The sequence below is a fragment of the Monodon monoceros genome, unplaced genomic scaffold (assembly GCF_005190385.1).
Source record: "Monodon monoceros isolate NGI ecotype Baffin Bay Population unplaced genomic scaffold, NGI_Narwhal_1 Super_Scaffold_21, whole genome shotgun sequence".
In the NCBI taxonomy this organism is placed as follows: Eukaryota; Metazoa; Chordata; class Mammalia; order Artiodactyla; family Monodontidae; genus Monodon; species Monodon monoceros.
In genome coordinates, this window is record NW_021703778.1 from 121,457,421 (window position 1) to 121,470,102 (window position 12,682).

Genomic DNA, 12,682 nt, shown 5'->3' on the forward strand with positions numbered 1-12,682 from the left:
TTGAATATTTTTACTTTAATCTCTTTGGTTTGATAAAATAGATGGGTGACTATAATTTTGAAATTCTTTCAATATGCCTGATTTGTTCCAGTAAGTTATAAAATTCATTTCTTTATTCTGCTTAATTTAAAGAACATGGCTTAGCTCAATTCTACCATTACCTGGATATTCAGACTGGTTCCCTCTTTAACTATGAAAATACACATTAAATTCCAAGTTCATATTTGTTTCATATTTTACTTTCAAAAGTTTGACTTTTTTTTACAACTATTACAAATAAGGGAGAGTGCATCAGAGATTTCCTATCAAAATTTCTTCCTGCAGACATTAAAGTATATGAAGCACTGAAGATTTAGCCCATGGAGACATAACCAATAAATTGTATAACTAGTCTCATTTTCGTGATAAGTGAACATCGTTCAACAAACACACATACTGCTTTTCATACCTTACCTGGAAAGAGGCTTTATTGAACATAGCTGTAAAATTATCTTTTAAGTTGGATTACTGAATTTGCACAAACATTTCTACAGAATTATTTTTTTAAAAAAATCAAGCTTTGTCATTTTTCCACTACATTTTGTTGTGCTTTTTATATTAATATTTGCAAATGTTATAATTTAATACTTATATCCCAATTACTTGCATAATCAGTTTTTTTTTAATCCTGGGGTGTTGAAAGAACATATAATAATAATAATATTCTTCTTTAGACAAAAGTCTTTTTAAATGAAGTTAAAAGCTGAGATAATTTAAGGAAAAAGATCTTCAAATTTTCATAACCAACAGGTTTAAGTGAAATTTACAATGCATTGGAAAACTGGCTGGTTAAAGGTATGATTTGTCCTCAGGTAGCTCAAAATCATTTTTACAGGTTTTTGTTTTTTTGTAAAAGTGTTTTTTAATCTTGGTAAAATAATAAAATAATATTTCACAATTTTCACAGAGTCTGACTAACGGGCAGAGGCATATTACCCTCAGTGTCTAGAATAAAGCCAGATTTTTTCAGGCCCAGTTCCACTGTAGAGTTTGTATGTACTGCAATCACAAACATTTTCTTGTTCCCTCTAAAGCTAGGGCCAATTTCATTTCAAATGGAGGTTAGAGTAAAAAATCACTCCTGTTTTACCACCTTCTGCGCTAAGTATTATCTTAACAACCTTTTGCTCTGGTTGACCCATTTAATAACCTGGAAGAAAAAAGTGTTGCTCCCATGTCTGGTCTCAATGGAAGTTATTTTCTAATGGACAATAAGCCGAAAGGCCATGGCTGTCTAGGAGGTCAAACAACAAATATCTTGTCTGCATGGGCTTACGCAGCAGCTTCGGTCCTTTCTTCTTCAGAAGCGGCTTTGTTGTCTTGCCTGTAATTTGCACATTTAGGCTCTGTAGTTTGTTTATAAAACAGTTTTACACAAACCACTCTTAGCAGTGCAAACTTCTGAGTTGAAAATTATTCAGGCTTGTTTCATTGAAGGCACTTGGTTTCCATGGCAATTTATAAAAGATGATGGTTTGGTTTCTTCGTTGGAACAGATGACTTAGTTTGGGTGTTCAAGTGGCCGCAAGCAAACTCCGATAAGCCTGTGTAATATGTAAGCCCAGGTTTACCATCCTGGATAGTAGTGCATGCAAAAAGAGACAGCATACAGTTATCTAGCTTAGCCATGGGAGGAAAACAAATAATAATAATAAAGGTGGGATGGGGATAAGGTGGGGAGGAAGAAGAATGTTGTAAATAATTCTGAGTTCAGGTTATTTTCAAGGAATGGTAACAACCAAAGGTAAAAGGGCCTACATTTATTTAATTCTCTATGCAAAACCTTCTCAAAAGGAAAATAAATGCCAGCTCTTCACGTACCCTGTTTACAGTGAGGTTTTTGTTGGCAGGCCATTAGGTTTCCATGGTAACAAGCAAACTATTCATTTGAAACAAAACCAGCCATGACTTTGTGCTTTGACAAGGATTTCTATAGCTTTTTTTTTTTTTTTTTCCGAGTTCAACCAGATGATCAGATGACGCTGTAATCTTTTTAGCCACAAAAGCACCTGAAGGTCTCTTCTCTACTCAGGTCAAGATTTTCTTTTATTTGTAGTGCGGAATAAGTTATATTTCCATGATGTCTTTTTATCCCCAGTGCTTAAAAAATTTGTTTTTATTATTTTATTTTGAGTCAGTAGTCAGTGGAGGAATCTTTGGTAGTTTGTTTTTTCAATGTCCATTTACAAAGACTCTTTCTTCATGCCAGTGCCTGGTGAATCTTTTATAGCCTCTGCCAGGGTAAGGTCACCTTCGAGGACTTAAGATAGAGATGAGGACGATAACCGGAAAAAGCCATATATGTACTAAAATTCCAACAGCACCATCAACGGAATCTAAAGACAAGGGAAGTAAATGCCAAGAAATCATTAAAAAGGAGAGTAAGTATTCCATGTAGCTACCAATACAACTTCGGTGAACAAATAAAACAATTTTAGTATATGGAAGATATTTTTGGAAAACACTTGTTTTTTGGTTTGTTTTATTTATCAGCTTCATTTCCAAGACAAGTGAAAAGGAAAATAACTTGAATATACGGTGAGGCATTTGATAAAATTAAAATATTTTCAGATTTTAAATTGATATGCTATGCTACGAAACCTGTTCAGAAGATATTTATGTGAGTCTATGGCTGAGCTCAACCTCAGAGTTCTGCTAGCCACATGAAGGCATGCATACATAGAAAATTCTCAAAAATCTAAAAGTTCAGCTTCATTTTTTTTCTTTTTAAGCTTTCAGAAATGTTTAAGCTTAAAGACCACTGAAAGAAAAACTACCCTTTATGAAAACCTGGTAGGGATTGTTATGGGTAGAGAAATTAACTACTGCAAACAGTGGATTATACATATCAGGATCAGTCTATTATCTATAAATTGGGTAAATAATTTTCTCCTTAGTGTAATTTTTAAAAGTGCTATGAAGTCCATTCTAACTAAAAAATCTCTTTCACCAATCTGCCTTGAGATTCCTACTGTAGCTGGTATTTCGAGTAAAATTCATGTACAGATGATACCTCTTAGAATGTATAGCTTACCTAGGAGGACTAACATAGGCAAGCCCAATAATTCATTAACCTACCTTAAGTTACAAAATGGCTCTCACCTAGGAGTGAGCTGGGTTTTGAAAATAGGAGACAAACAATCTCAGCTTTTGATAGTGTGGCCATAGTACTACATTTACTACTGGAGAGGGGTTGGAAGCCTGAGCAGTTTAGGAAGAGGCCTTTGGCCTCCAAGCTGGTTTGTACTTAGAATTTAACATTAATTTAATATTCCACAAACACTATTCATCAAAATGAACTTAATAAGGTATAGTTAAAGAGATACAAATGTAGCAGAGTATTTTCTCATACCAAAGAAAATATCTTTGTTCAATTAGAATTGTTTCCTCTGATTTACAGAGGCTAAATAAAAATACCTCCAATAAGTATAGATATATCTTACTTGAAATAGTCACACTTTTTCCTGGATTTAGTGGTTTAAGAGAAGAAAACTGATTATGAAAATGTTCTATTGTATAACAATAAAGTGCCTATGGGTTTTCATAGTCATTTCACTGTGGCTACATTTCTGCTTTCTCCTTTTTGGAGAGTAAATTATGTTCTCTTGCTTTCCTCATTTGGAAAGTTTAATTCTATTTATACTAATTTTCAGTGATTTAATTATCAAAATGTAAGATTTCTTTATCAGATGGTAACTATCTTCAGTTAATATAGTGTATGTTACTATCACTGATTCATGTTGTGAAATTCAAAAGAAATCCCTTTTTCCTCTGAGAAGAATGCTTGCTTTTCTGTGCATTTGACAAACCTACTTCATTTGGATATAGCTGCTGGTTTTCTAAAGAAAAATTAGCCAGACACAGGGAGAAACTTTTACTAAAATTGTTACTTGAAATGCTAAGTGTAATGACAAGAAGGTGAAAACTATGAGCAAAATGGCTCATTGTTATGTACAATCTTAGTTTTTGTCTCCTAACAATGTTTAAAAATGTCAGTTCGTATGAGCAATCACTGGGTAGTTGTACAAATTACTTTCAACATCCAGACTGATATAATTTCTCACTAACTATACTCAATTAACAAAGACCCTGATTTGCTATAGACTTATACAAAGTGGATTTTCATGCTCTTTTTGTAAGTGCTAAATAATTGAGTTATTTGTATGTATTTAGTTTGATTGAAACCTCTTTAAATGACCACAAAATTAAAGATTCTAGGTGGCCCTATGAAAATCCTTCAACTAAGAAGAATTTTTCATAAGTATAATTTTAGATTTCTCACCTTCACATGAATAGTACAATGAGGATTTTAAGAAACAGCCCAACACATAATTCTGATGCTTTTTTGCATTATTTATAATTTTTTATTTATAGCTCTTTTACTAAAAATGGATTTTTGGTGAAAAACATACAATTTGAAGATATCATTATACCATAATATTCAAACCAGAATAAAAAGTGAAACCAAATTACTAAACAAGATTGTGATGCAGGTATAAGGAGATTAATTATACCAGCAAAGAATTAGGCTGCTCCATTACTTAATATATATACTAAGGCTCTTCAGAATATTGAATCTGTTAAAATGGTTGGCAAAAGTTAGACCTACAAAATACATTCATAAACTCGGAGGAATAAAAACAGCCATGGCTATATAAATGTGTGCTGAGTATATAGATTAGCCAAATATTTTAATAAAAGTGAAAAAAATCCTCTGAAATTAATAATATAAATTAAGAATATTTTAAAATCTTAATTAAAAACCAAAGTGTGCTTGCCTTACATAGACCTAAATCAAAATTACTTTTATTTTAGGTCAAATAACTGAGTTCAAATGCCTACCATCAGATTTAATACTTTGATTTTAAAATATAATTAAAATTTTAGGGTTTCATGCATAGGAAATTTTTAAATAAACTAAAAATAAATTAGTTTTAACAATTAGACCTCATTAGTTTGTCATTACATTACTTTAACATCACACCAACTGATCCAAGAAGAGACACTTACTCTTAGTCGTTAAGTCTTGTTTTGCACATTCTCCTTCTGCAATTGATACATCATCAATGGCAATGTCACCTTCTATGCCAGGACCTCGAATACCTTCAAAAATGAGCTACAAATATGAATAAAACAAACCTAAATGTAGGGCTTTGATGTGCAGATGAATTTTTATTGAGAAATCGAGGAGACAAACCTAAAACTGACAATCCTGGCATCATTTATTATTGATGGTCTTCAGAATTCTTACTTGCAAAAAACATAAACTTTCTCAACAAAACCAATAGGATTTTCCTTGTATAGCATAGTTTTCCATATGACAAGCTCTGTGTCAATTTTAAAACAAAACTAAACTTAATTGAATAACAGAATAAAAGCAGCTACTATTACAAATCGTATCACTTTTTGTTTTCAGAGGTAAAGAAAAGTTTTTCTCTGAAATATTTCTCTGAAATAGATTCCCTCCAATGTTTTCTAAACATATCCCATAACACTGGTTTTCTAGAAATATTTTATGGATGAATGAGTTCCGGGTTCACTGTGACACTATTATGTTTAATGAAGCACAGAGCAAGGGTTTACCACCTCTGTAAAACTGTTTGATCTCTTGCAAATACAGTGAATAAATTCATCATATTCCCCATATGCTTTGTTTCTAAACCCTTGAAGATATTTATGGGTTTACTTATGTTGAGTGTTTAGCGGCAGACCTTTGAATTTCCAGTATCTAGAACAGTGGTTGGCACTGAGGTAAGACATTAGTGTTGAAAGAATAGATGAATGAAGTAAGTCTCCATTTATTACTAAATTCTAGATACAAGGTCAATATAAGGACAATTAGCAAGTTTTGTTTTTTTTTTTAAAGAAGATGTTGGGGGTAGGAATTTATTAATTAATTAATTTATTTTTGCTGTGTTGGGTCTTCGTTTCTGTGCGAGGGCTTTCTCTAGTTGTGGCAAGCGGGGGCCACTCTTCATCGCGGTGCGCGGGCCTCTCACTATCGCGACCTCTGTTGTTGCAGAGCACAGGCTCCAGACGCGCAAGCTCAGTAGTTGTGGCTCACGGGCCTAGTTGCTCCGCGGCATGTGGGACCCTCCCAGACCAGGGCTTGAACCCGTGTCCCCTGCATTAGCAGGCAGATTCTCAACCACTGCGCCACCAAGGAAGCCCCAATTAACAAATTTTTATTTCATTTTTATAGAAATAAGAGTCTTCTAAAATTTTGTCTTATCTCACAATTACTCCTTGCTTCCAGTAAAACCTTTTAATTCTTTTGATACTAAAAAATAACCTATGCATGTAGTGATTATATTCCCAGAAAAATTTCTACATACCAAAATGAAATACTTACTTTGTTTTTTCCGAAGAAAAATTAGCCTAATAACTGTTTTCAACATCAAACTAATGTGTGCATTTTCATACAATTTCTAGTCTATTTCATTGCAACAAATTGGAGTAAAAGTCTGTTTTTATCAATGCCAAAATTTTTGTTTTTCAAAGTATCTTAATATGACTCCTTAAAGGCAAATTTGTGATGAATTTAAGAGAACTTACACTACTTTTGTGAAGGCTACCATTGTTCTCTGATATGCTATCATAATTTTATCAATCGAAATCTCTAAGTAGGAGAGTAGAGGCATTAGTTACCACTTATTGTATTGAGTCCTTTCCCCCACTTAAATATGGTCTATAAGAATAATTTTCATGATAGGAAAAAATTTGATAAGAGAAAAAGATTTGGGAAGTTTTTATTATTATATTATTATTATATTTAACTTGTGTAGAGAGGGTTTCCTGCTTACCTATGTTGAGATAAGTATGTTAATAAAGAGTGTCCAAAACCATTTCTTTGAAAGGCATCCAATTTGTCTTGTCACTGAAGCCAAAATAAAATGGCAAACCAGAGTTAAAATATTTAGAACTAAATTGGCAGTATATGAATTCTCCATCCTCAGATGGAATCAGGAATGAAGCATTAATTTGGCTGCCTGGAAATGATAACTTGCATTTGACTTAGGGTGGTGTTTTGGAAGGTATCTGGGTAGTGGCTACACAGCCCTCAGAGGACTATTTAAATTGCAAGAGAGAAGATTAAAAAAAAAATGAATGGTATAAAAATTCAAGAGCACTGTATTTGGAAAAGGAGAAGTCATTTTAATGGCTGCAGAATAGTCCATGTCATGGATGCAACAAAATTTATTTAACCAGCATGTATTGTTATTGTTAGACATTAAAATTATTTTCAGTTATTCTGAACAAGGCTGAGATGAACAAGGCTGAATTTCATGTGATTATTACACACAATTATTATATGGTTCTTTAGGGTCATTATAAATTGCCCCTATCAGCAGTCTATCTGTGAGAAGGCATCGCCTTTTTCCTAACCATGGGTTTTTAAGTATTTGGGTATTTTTTTCCTTTTTTTGACATGTGCTGCTTACCTGGTAGAGAATCAATGTTAAGAGTAAATCAATAGTATTCCCACCCCCTTCTTAGTTTCAGTCATGTGATGCTGAGTCTTCTCTCCTGAAGATAACAACATGAATGGAATGTTATCTTGGAGAAAGTCAGAACTCAAAGATTCATGCTGTAAGAGTCTGATTCCACAAAATCAAATATTTTCCACCATGCCCCCAAGACTAATACTTTACTTAATGAAAGTGGAGGGCTGTCATCACAAATTTTTCTTTTACGCAGTTCTTTTAAAGGACTGAATGGAAGAAAATGTAGATTTCTCCCTCCCAGTCAAGTTTAATTCTGGAGGGAAGCAGGAATAAGAATGTGTTAGTCAGAAAAATTTGGTATGGTGAAGAGGAAACCTCTTCAAGCACCAAGAGTTTTAATTTTAAGAGGTGGAGTAGAAAGAGAAAGGGAGTAAACACTGCTTGTAGAACAGAATACAGGGTTTGTAATGTGGCCATGGCAAAGATAAGAGGATTGCATTCCAGTATGATTTGTGTGCGAAGTGAGATGTTGGTGAAAAGGCTAATACGGGTAGGTTAGAATGTTCTGCACCTGCTCACACTTGAAATCTAAAGAGATGAAGCTGAAGTCATAATCCTTGCATTGGGAAGGATGCTGGAGGAACACGCTTGAGAGACATGGATTTTTCCATCTTAGGTATGTAGAGGTGAGTAGACAATAAAATTATCCACAGTTTTTCTTATTTAAAGTACACAATTATTTTCACTTAATAAGTTGCTGTTACCTGGAGATAAGTGTCAATATAAAATAATGGCATTATTTTAAAAATCAAAATTAAAATGTCTAAATCATCAAAATCATTCCTGAACTTTTCAAAGCTTCTTTCCCTGGAATGATCTTGCCATTGCTCAAAGCATTTCAAAACTTCTGTTACTGACTTTAAAGTATTAAACATTCCTACTTTTCCTATTAATTTTCTTTTTCTTTCCTTCTTTCTGCCTTGCTGTGCAGCTTGATCAAAAACCCAAGGTTGAACCTAGGCTTGTGCTAAAAACAAAAGTCTTGAAGCAGCGAGGTTGTGAAGGATGCTGCCACCCTTCTTTTGTGGTCAGATTGAGAGGGAGTGTTGGGGAGACTTTGGTGGTAAACATCAGAGAGTAGATTGACTGATGGAATTTAATATGTGTGCTGCCTGGCTACTGGCAACATGTTGACCGCAAATGTGTAGTTGGCTGAACAGCAGAAATACAAATCAACAAAAGTTGAATTGTCTTATGTACAGAGGGCTGCCTCTATCTAGAACATTCTTTTATATGAATACTTCATCCCTCGGTGATCCTGATGAAGTGTTACAGTAATAAAAGCTGATTGATTTGTAAATCTATTATTTACATTTATCTGCACAATTATAGATAATACAGTTTGTCTCTGAATAAAGCAATTTGATTACTTTCCAAGCATAGCAGTGTTTTAGTTATTGTGTGGAAATAAATCAGAGAATTAGTAGTAGTTATTACTGGGATGATAAAAATAACTTTTGACAATCAAACTCTTGGCACAGTTATATAATTGGTACTTTTAATATATATTTGAAATCTTGTGATGATAGGGAATCCAATCCAATAGGCTAGAGAAATACCGTAGTCTTCCTCAGGGTCCTATTTGAACATGAAGAAAGAAAAAGGTACTGCGTAGTTGTTGGCTTGTTTCCTTTTAATTTCCACAGAAGCTTTGTTATTGGGAAGATATAGATTGTTTTTTAACTCATTTGACTCTTACAAAGAAATATTTATTGCATTGTTCTGTTTATGCTCTTAACTCCAACTAGAATTATTATAACACGATTTTATAGATTCTAATAGACTTATAAACGGCTTTGAGATGAAGACCTAGAGGGATATTTTCTCCTTATATTGTTTTTGACTATGAGATAGATAACAGAAATAAAATGCATAGGTATTAAATTTAAATAATGTACCTTGGCCAAACTTTCAAGTGCTTTTAAAAATAAATCCTTGGTGACAAACATCTTTTTTCTCAAATACAAAGATGAGAGACTATAACAGTCCATTATAATATGATGTATCTCAACTTGGAAGATGTGATCTGTATGCAATGAAAAAAGTCTGAATTACATTCACTCAGAGAAGAAACGCTCTCTAGTTTAATAGATTAAATATGTCATGTTTTAATGAAGTACCATCATGATTCTGACTACTATTACATTACAAGGATAAGACTATGTTCCTTTCCTCTTCAATACTTCTGAAATGCATTTGGCTTAATTGCCTTGAAGACCGAATTAATGGCATCTAGATTCTCAGGGAGAAAATGTTGACGTTTAGGTCTCCTAAAAAGAGTGTTCAAATTGTGCAAAATCTGTTCTTCACACATAATCACACTGATCTTACTTAAAATGGTTTCCCTTAACTGAAACAAGTTTAAAATTGTAACGTTTTCACAGTGTGTGCCTGCAATTCAGCAAATTTAATATGCAAGAAATACTGCATGATCAGAAAATTAATTCCTGGTGAGTAAATGCAAGTGGGAGTTTAAAAAATGTATGTGAATTTCTGTATTAGAATTACACTACACAAAATTTCAATTCTTCAATTGACAGTTTTTTACATTTATTTATAATGCTTTAAAGCATGTAGATATAGATGTCAATATATAGGGAGATACAGATACAGATACTGGAGATACAGTAAAAGTTTATGTTCAAATATAATTTCTCAGAAAGGGAGGAAGAGCTACATGTAGCACTAATGAGTAAAAGTAAATGGGGAGTCAAAGACTACAACGCACTTCTGATGATGACTCAACATTAATAGTGCCTCTGCAAATGTTTTCTTTCTGACAAGAGACATCGCTTCTGATCATTACTGCTAAGGCAAAGCCAAAGTCTTGGAATGCAGTTTGAAACCTGACAGTGTACATCACCTGGAAAAACTTTAGGATGTGAATAAATTTGAAAATAGCTATTAACATTAATAATTTTACCTTTATTTTATTACTGGTTCAGCAAATAATTCAACTATCCTTTATTTTTATTTTTTCCCTCTTACCTGCAAAGAGCAGAACTATCCTTAACCAGTACAGAAGAGATTTGAAGAGAGGTAACATAATAAACCAGGTGAGTAGCCTAAGCTTTTTCTCTGGAGAAACTATATAAATATTAACACTGAGTTTAACTTCACAAGACTCTGGCAGTCCAACTTGCTGGATAAATGTCAGTTGGTTGTTAAAGCTTCTAATCTGAAATAATAACATGAGATTTTGACTGTTGGCAAAAACAAAAAGAACTAGATCTCATTGTGAATTGCAATTAGAAAATGTTTTCAATAGTTACTTCAGGAGCCATCATCATGTCTATAATTGTTCCGGAATTTGGCTTAGAATGTCAGATATGTATCTATGTGAGCATGTAATGTCTACTAAGGAGGATGATATTTTCTGGATTATTATTATTCATAGAAATATATAAAGGCAGCATGATGTAATGAAAGCATTATAATCTCTTTTCCAATCCATATTTAATGTTAAGGATTTGAGTGATTTAAGATAAATTGTCTCAAAACATACTTTCAAATCTTTAAATGAGGATATAAGAAGATCTCCAGAATTCTTTTTGCCTATACCTAAGAAAATGTAAAGACAGTATTATAATGTCTCTATACTTTTCCCTCACAAAACATTTGGAATGTACTGTGAAAGAAGTAAAGCATTTAAAAGGATAGTTAAATATTTTCCTTGGTGTAGGATATAAAATAAAAGTGACATTCTAAGACTAACACCATATTAATTTTACTTTTTTGGAAATTTTTTCCCTAATCCTTCTGAATCCAGCTAAATATATTTTCCTCACAAGTACCGATCATGCTAAATTAATTCTAGAAAGAGAGCCCCAAAAGAAATTTCAGTAGGAGAAAACTTCTATTTGCCTGGAAAAGTACTACACAATAATTTGATTTTCAGCTAAGCAAACTAATTGGACACACTGAGACAAAGAACTTGGCAAGTGGTTGTTTTTTTAAAGGGTTTATGGATCAAACTAATTTGAAGGCATACAACTCCAAACAAAACATAAAATGTGTCAATGTAACAGTCTCAAAATCACTTATATTTCATTTAAAATTCTGAGAGGTAAGAGATAACCTTTCCACTTGAATTAAAGACATCCTAGAATGCCACAAATCTACATTTGAATAACGTTAAAACTTCTCACAACTTATTCTGTACAGTAATATATTCTATACTTTTCTTTGCCATGCTTTTCTGGTAGGCATCATATACCAAAGCAAGATTTTTGAAAAGCTTGATAGTTTATAAATGACTTGTTTGTTTGTTTGTTTGTTTGTTTTGCTGTACGCGGGCCTCTCACTGTTGTGGCCTCTCCCGTTGCGGAGCACAGGCTCCGGACGCGCAGGCTTAGTGGCTATGGCTCACAGGCCCACCCGCTCCGCGGCATGTGGGATTCTCCCAGACCAGGGCACGAACCCGTGTCCCCTGCATCGGCAGGCAGACTCTCAACCACTTCGCCACCAGGGAAGCCCTATAAATGACTTTTGAAGAAAAATATACTTTGTATGAAAAAAGTTGAAAACAAGGAATTGAAAACAAAATTAAATTTAAAAAATGGGGTAGGATGGTGCAGTTGCATTTCCTTGAACAATCAAGATTTATGAAATGAAAGTCCTTAGCCAATGGACCTAGAAATATCTCAGAGAAATAAGGACCTAGAGATCCAATATAAAAATATGGTTTTATTTATCTTCATTTCCCATTGGTAATTTAAATTCATTGATTCAAAATCTTCATTTTTGGATTGGCTTCCAGCCAGGATAGAGTAACAGAAACCAGATTTATCTTCCCAACTGAAATAACCAAATAACCGGACAAAGCATATGAAAGAATGGTATTCAGGACACTAGCCATCAGGTAATGAAGAACAGTGAACCCCTGAGTGATAGAAATCAAACAAGGTTTACCTTATGACTGCCCTATACAGAATTTATAGACTATGGTGAAAGCAGAACAAAGGTAGAGCCTGGTAGATAATCTGGGTTGAGGCGATAGAGCTGAGAGTCCAAGGAATCCAAGGCAGCTAGAGTATGCAGGGTAGAATACAGGCCAAGAAAGAATTGCAGAGAAAGAGACATCTGCAGAGGGTACCCCTCAAGTATTCAGCAAAGTCCTGATCAGGACTTGAATGTGA

General features: G+C 33.6%; 1 protein-coding gene across 1 annotated transcript in view; it reads right to left on the minus strand.

Annotated features, from left to right (window-relative positions):
* Window positions 1-445: 445 nt before the first annotated feature.
* The window catches only part of MDGA2 (MAM domain containing glycosylphosphatidylinositol anchor 2), an 826,010-nt gene continuing 813,773 nt past the window's right edge, over window positions 446-12,682 (minus strand). The window contains exons 16-17 of the mRNA XM_029239755.1: window positions 5,050-5,155; window positions 446-2,375 (exon numbers count right to left, since the gene is read on the minus strand). Of these exons, the coding sequence (XP_029095588.1) occupies window positions 2,287-2,375; window positions 5,050-5,155 (195 nt within the window). The 3' untranslated portion in view covers window positions 446-2,286. The remainder of the gene's footprint in view (window positions 2,376-5,049; window positions 5,156-12,682) is intronic.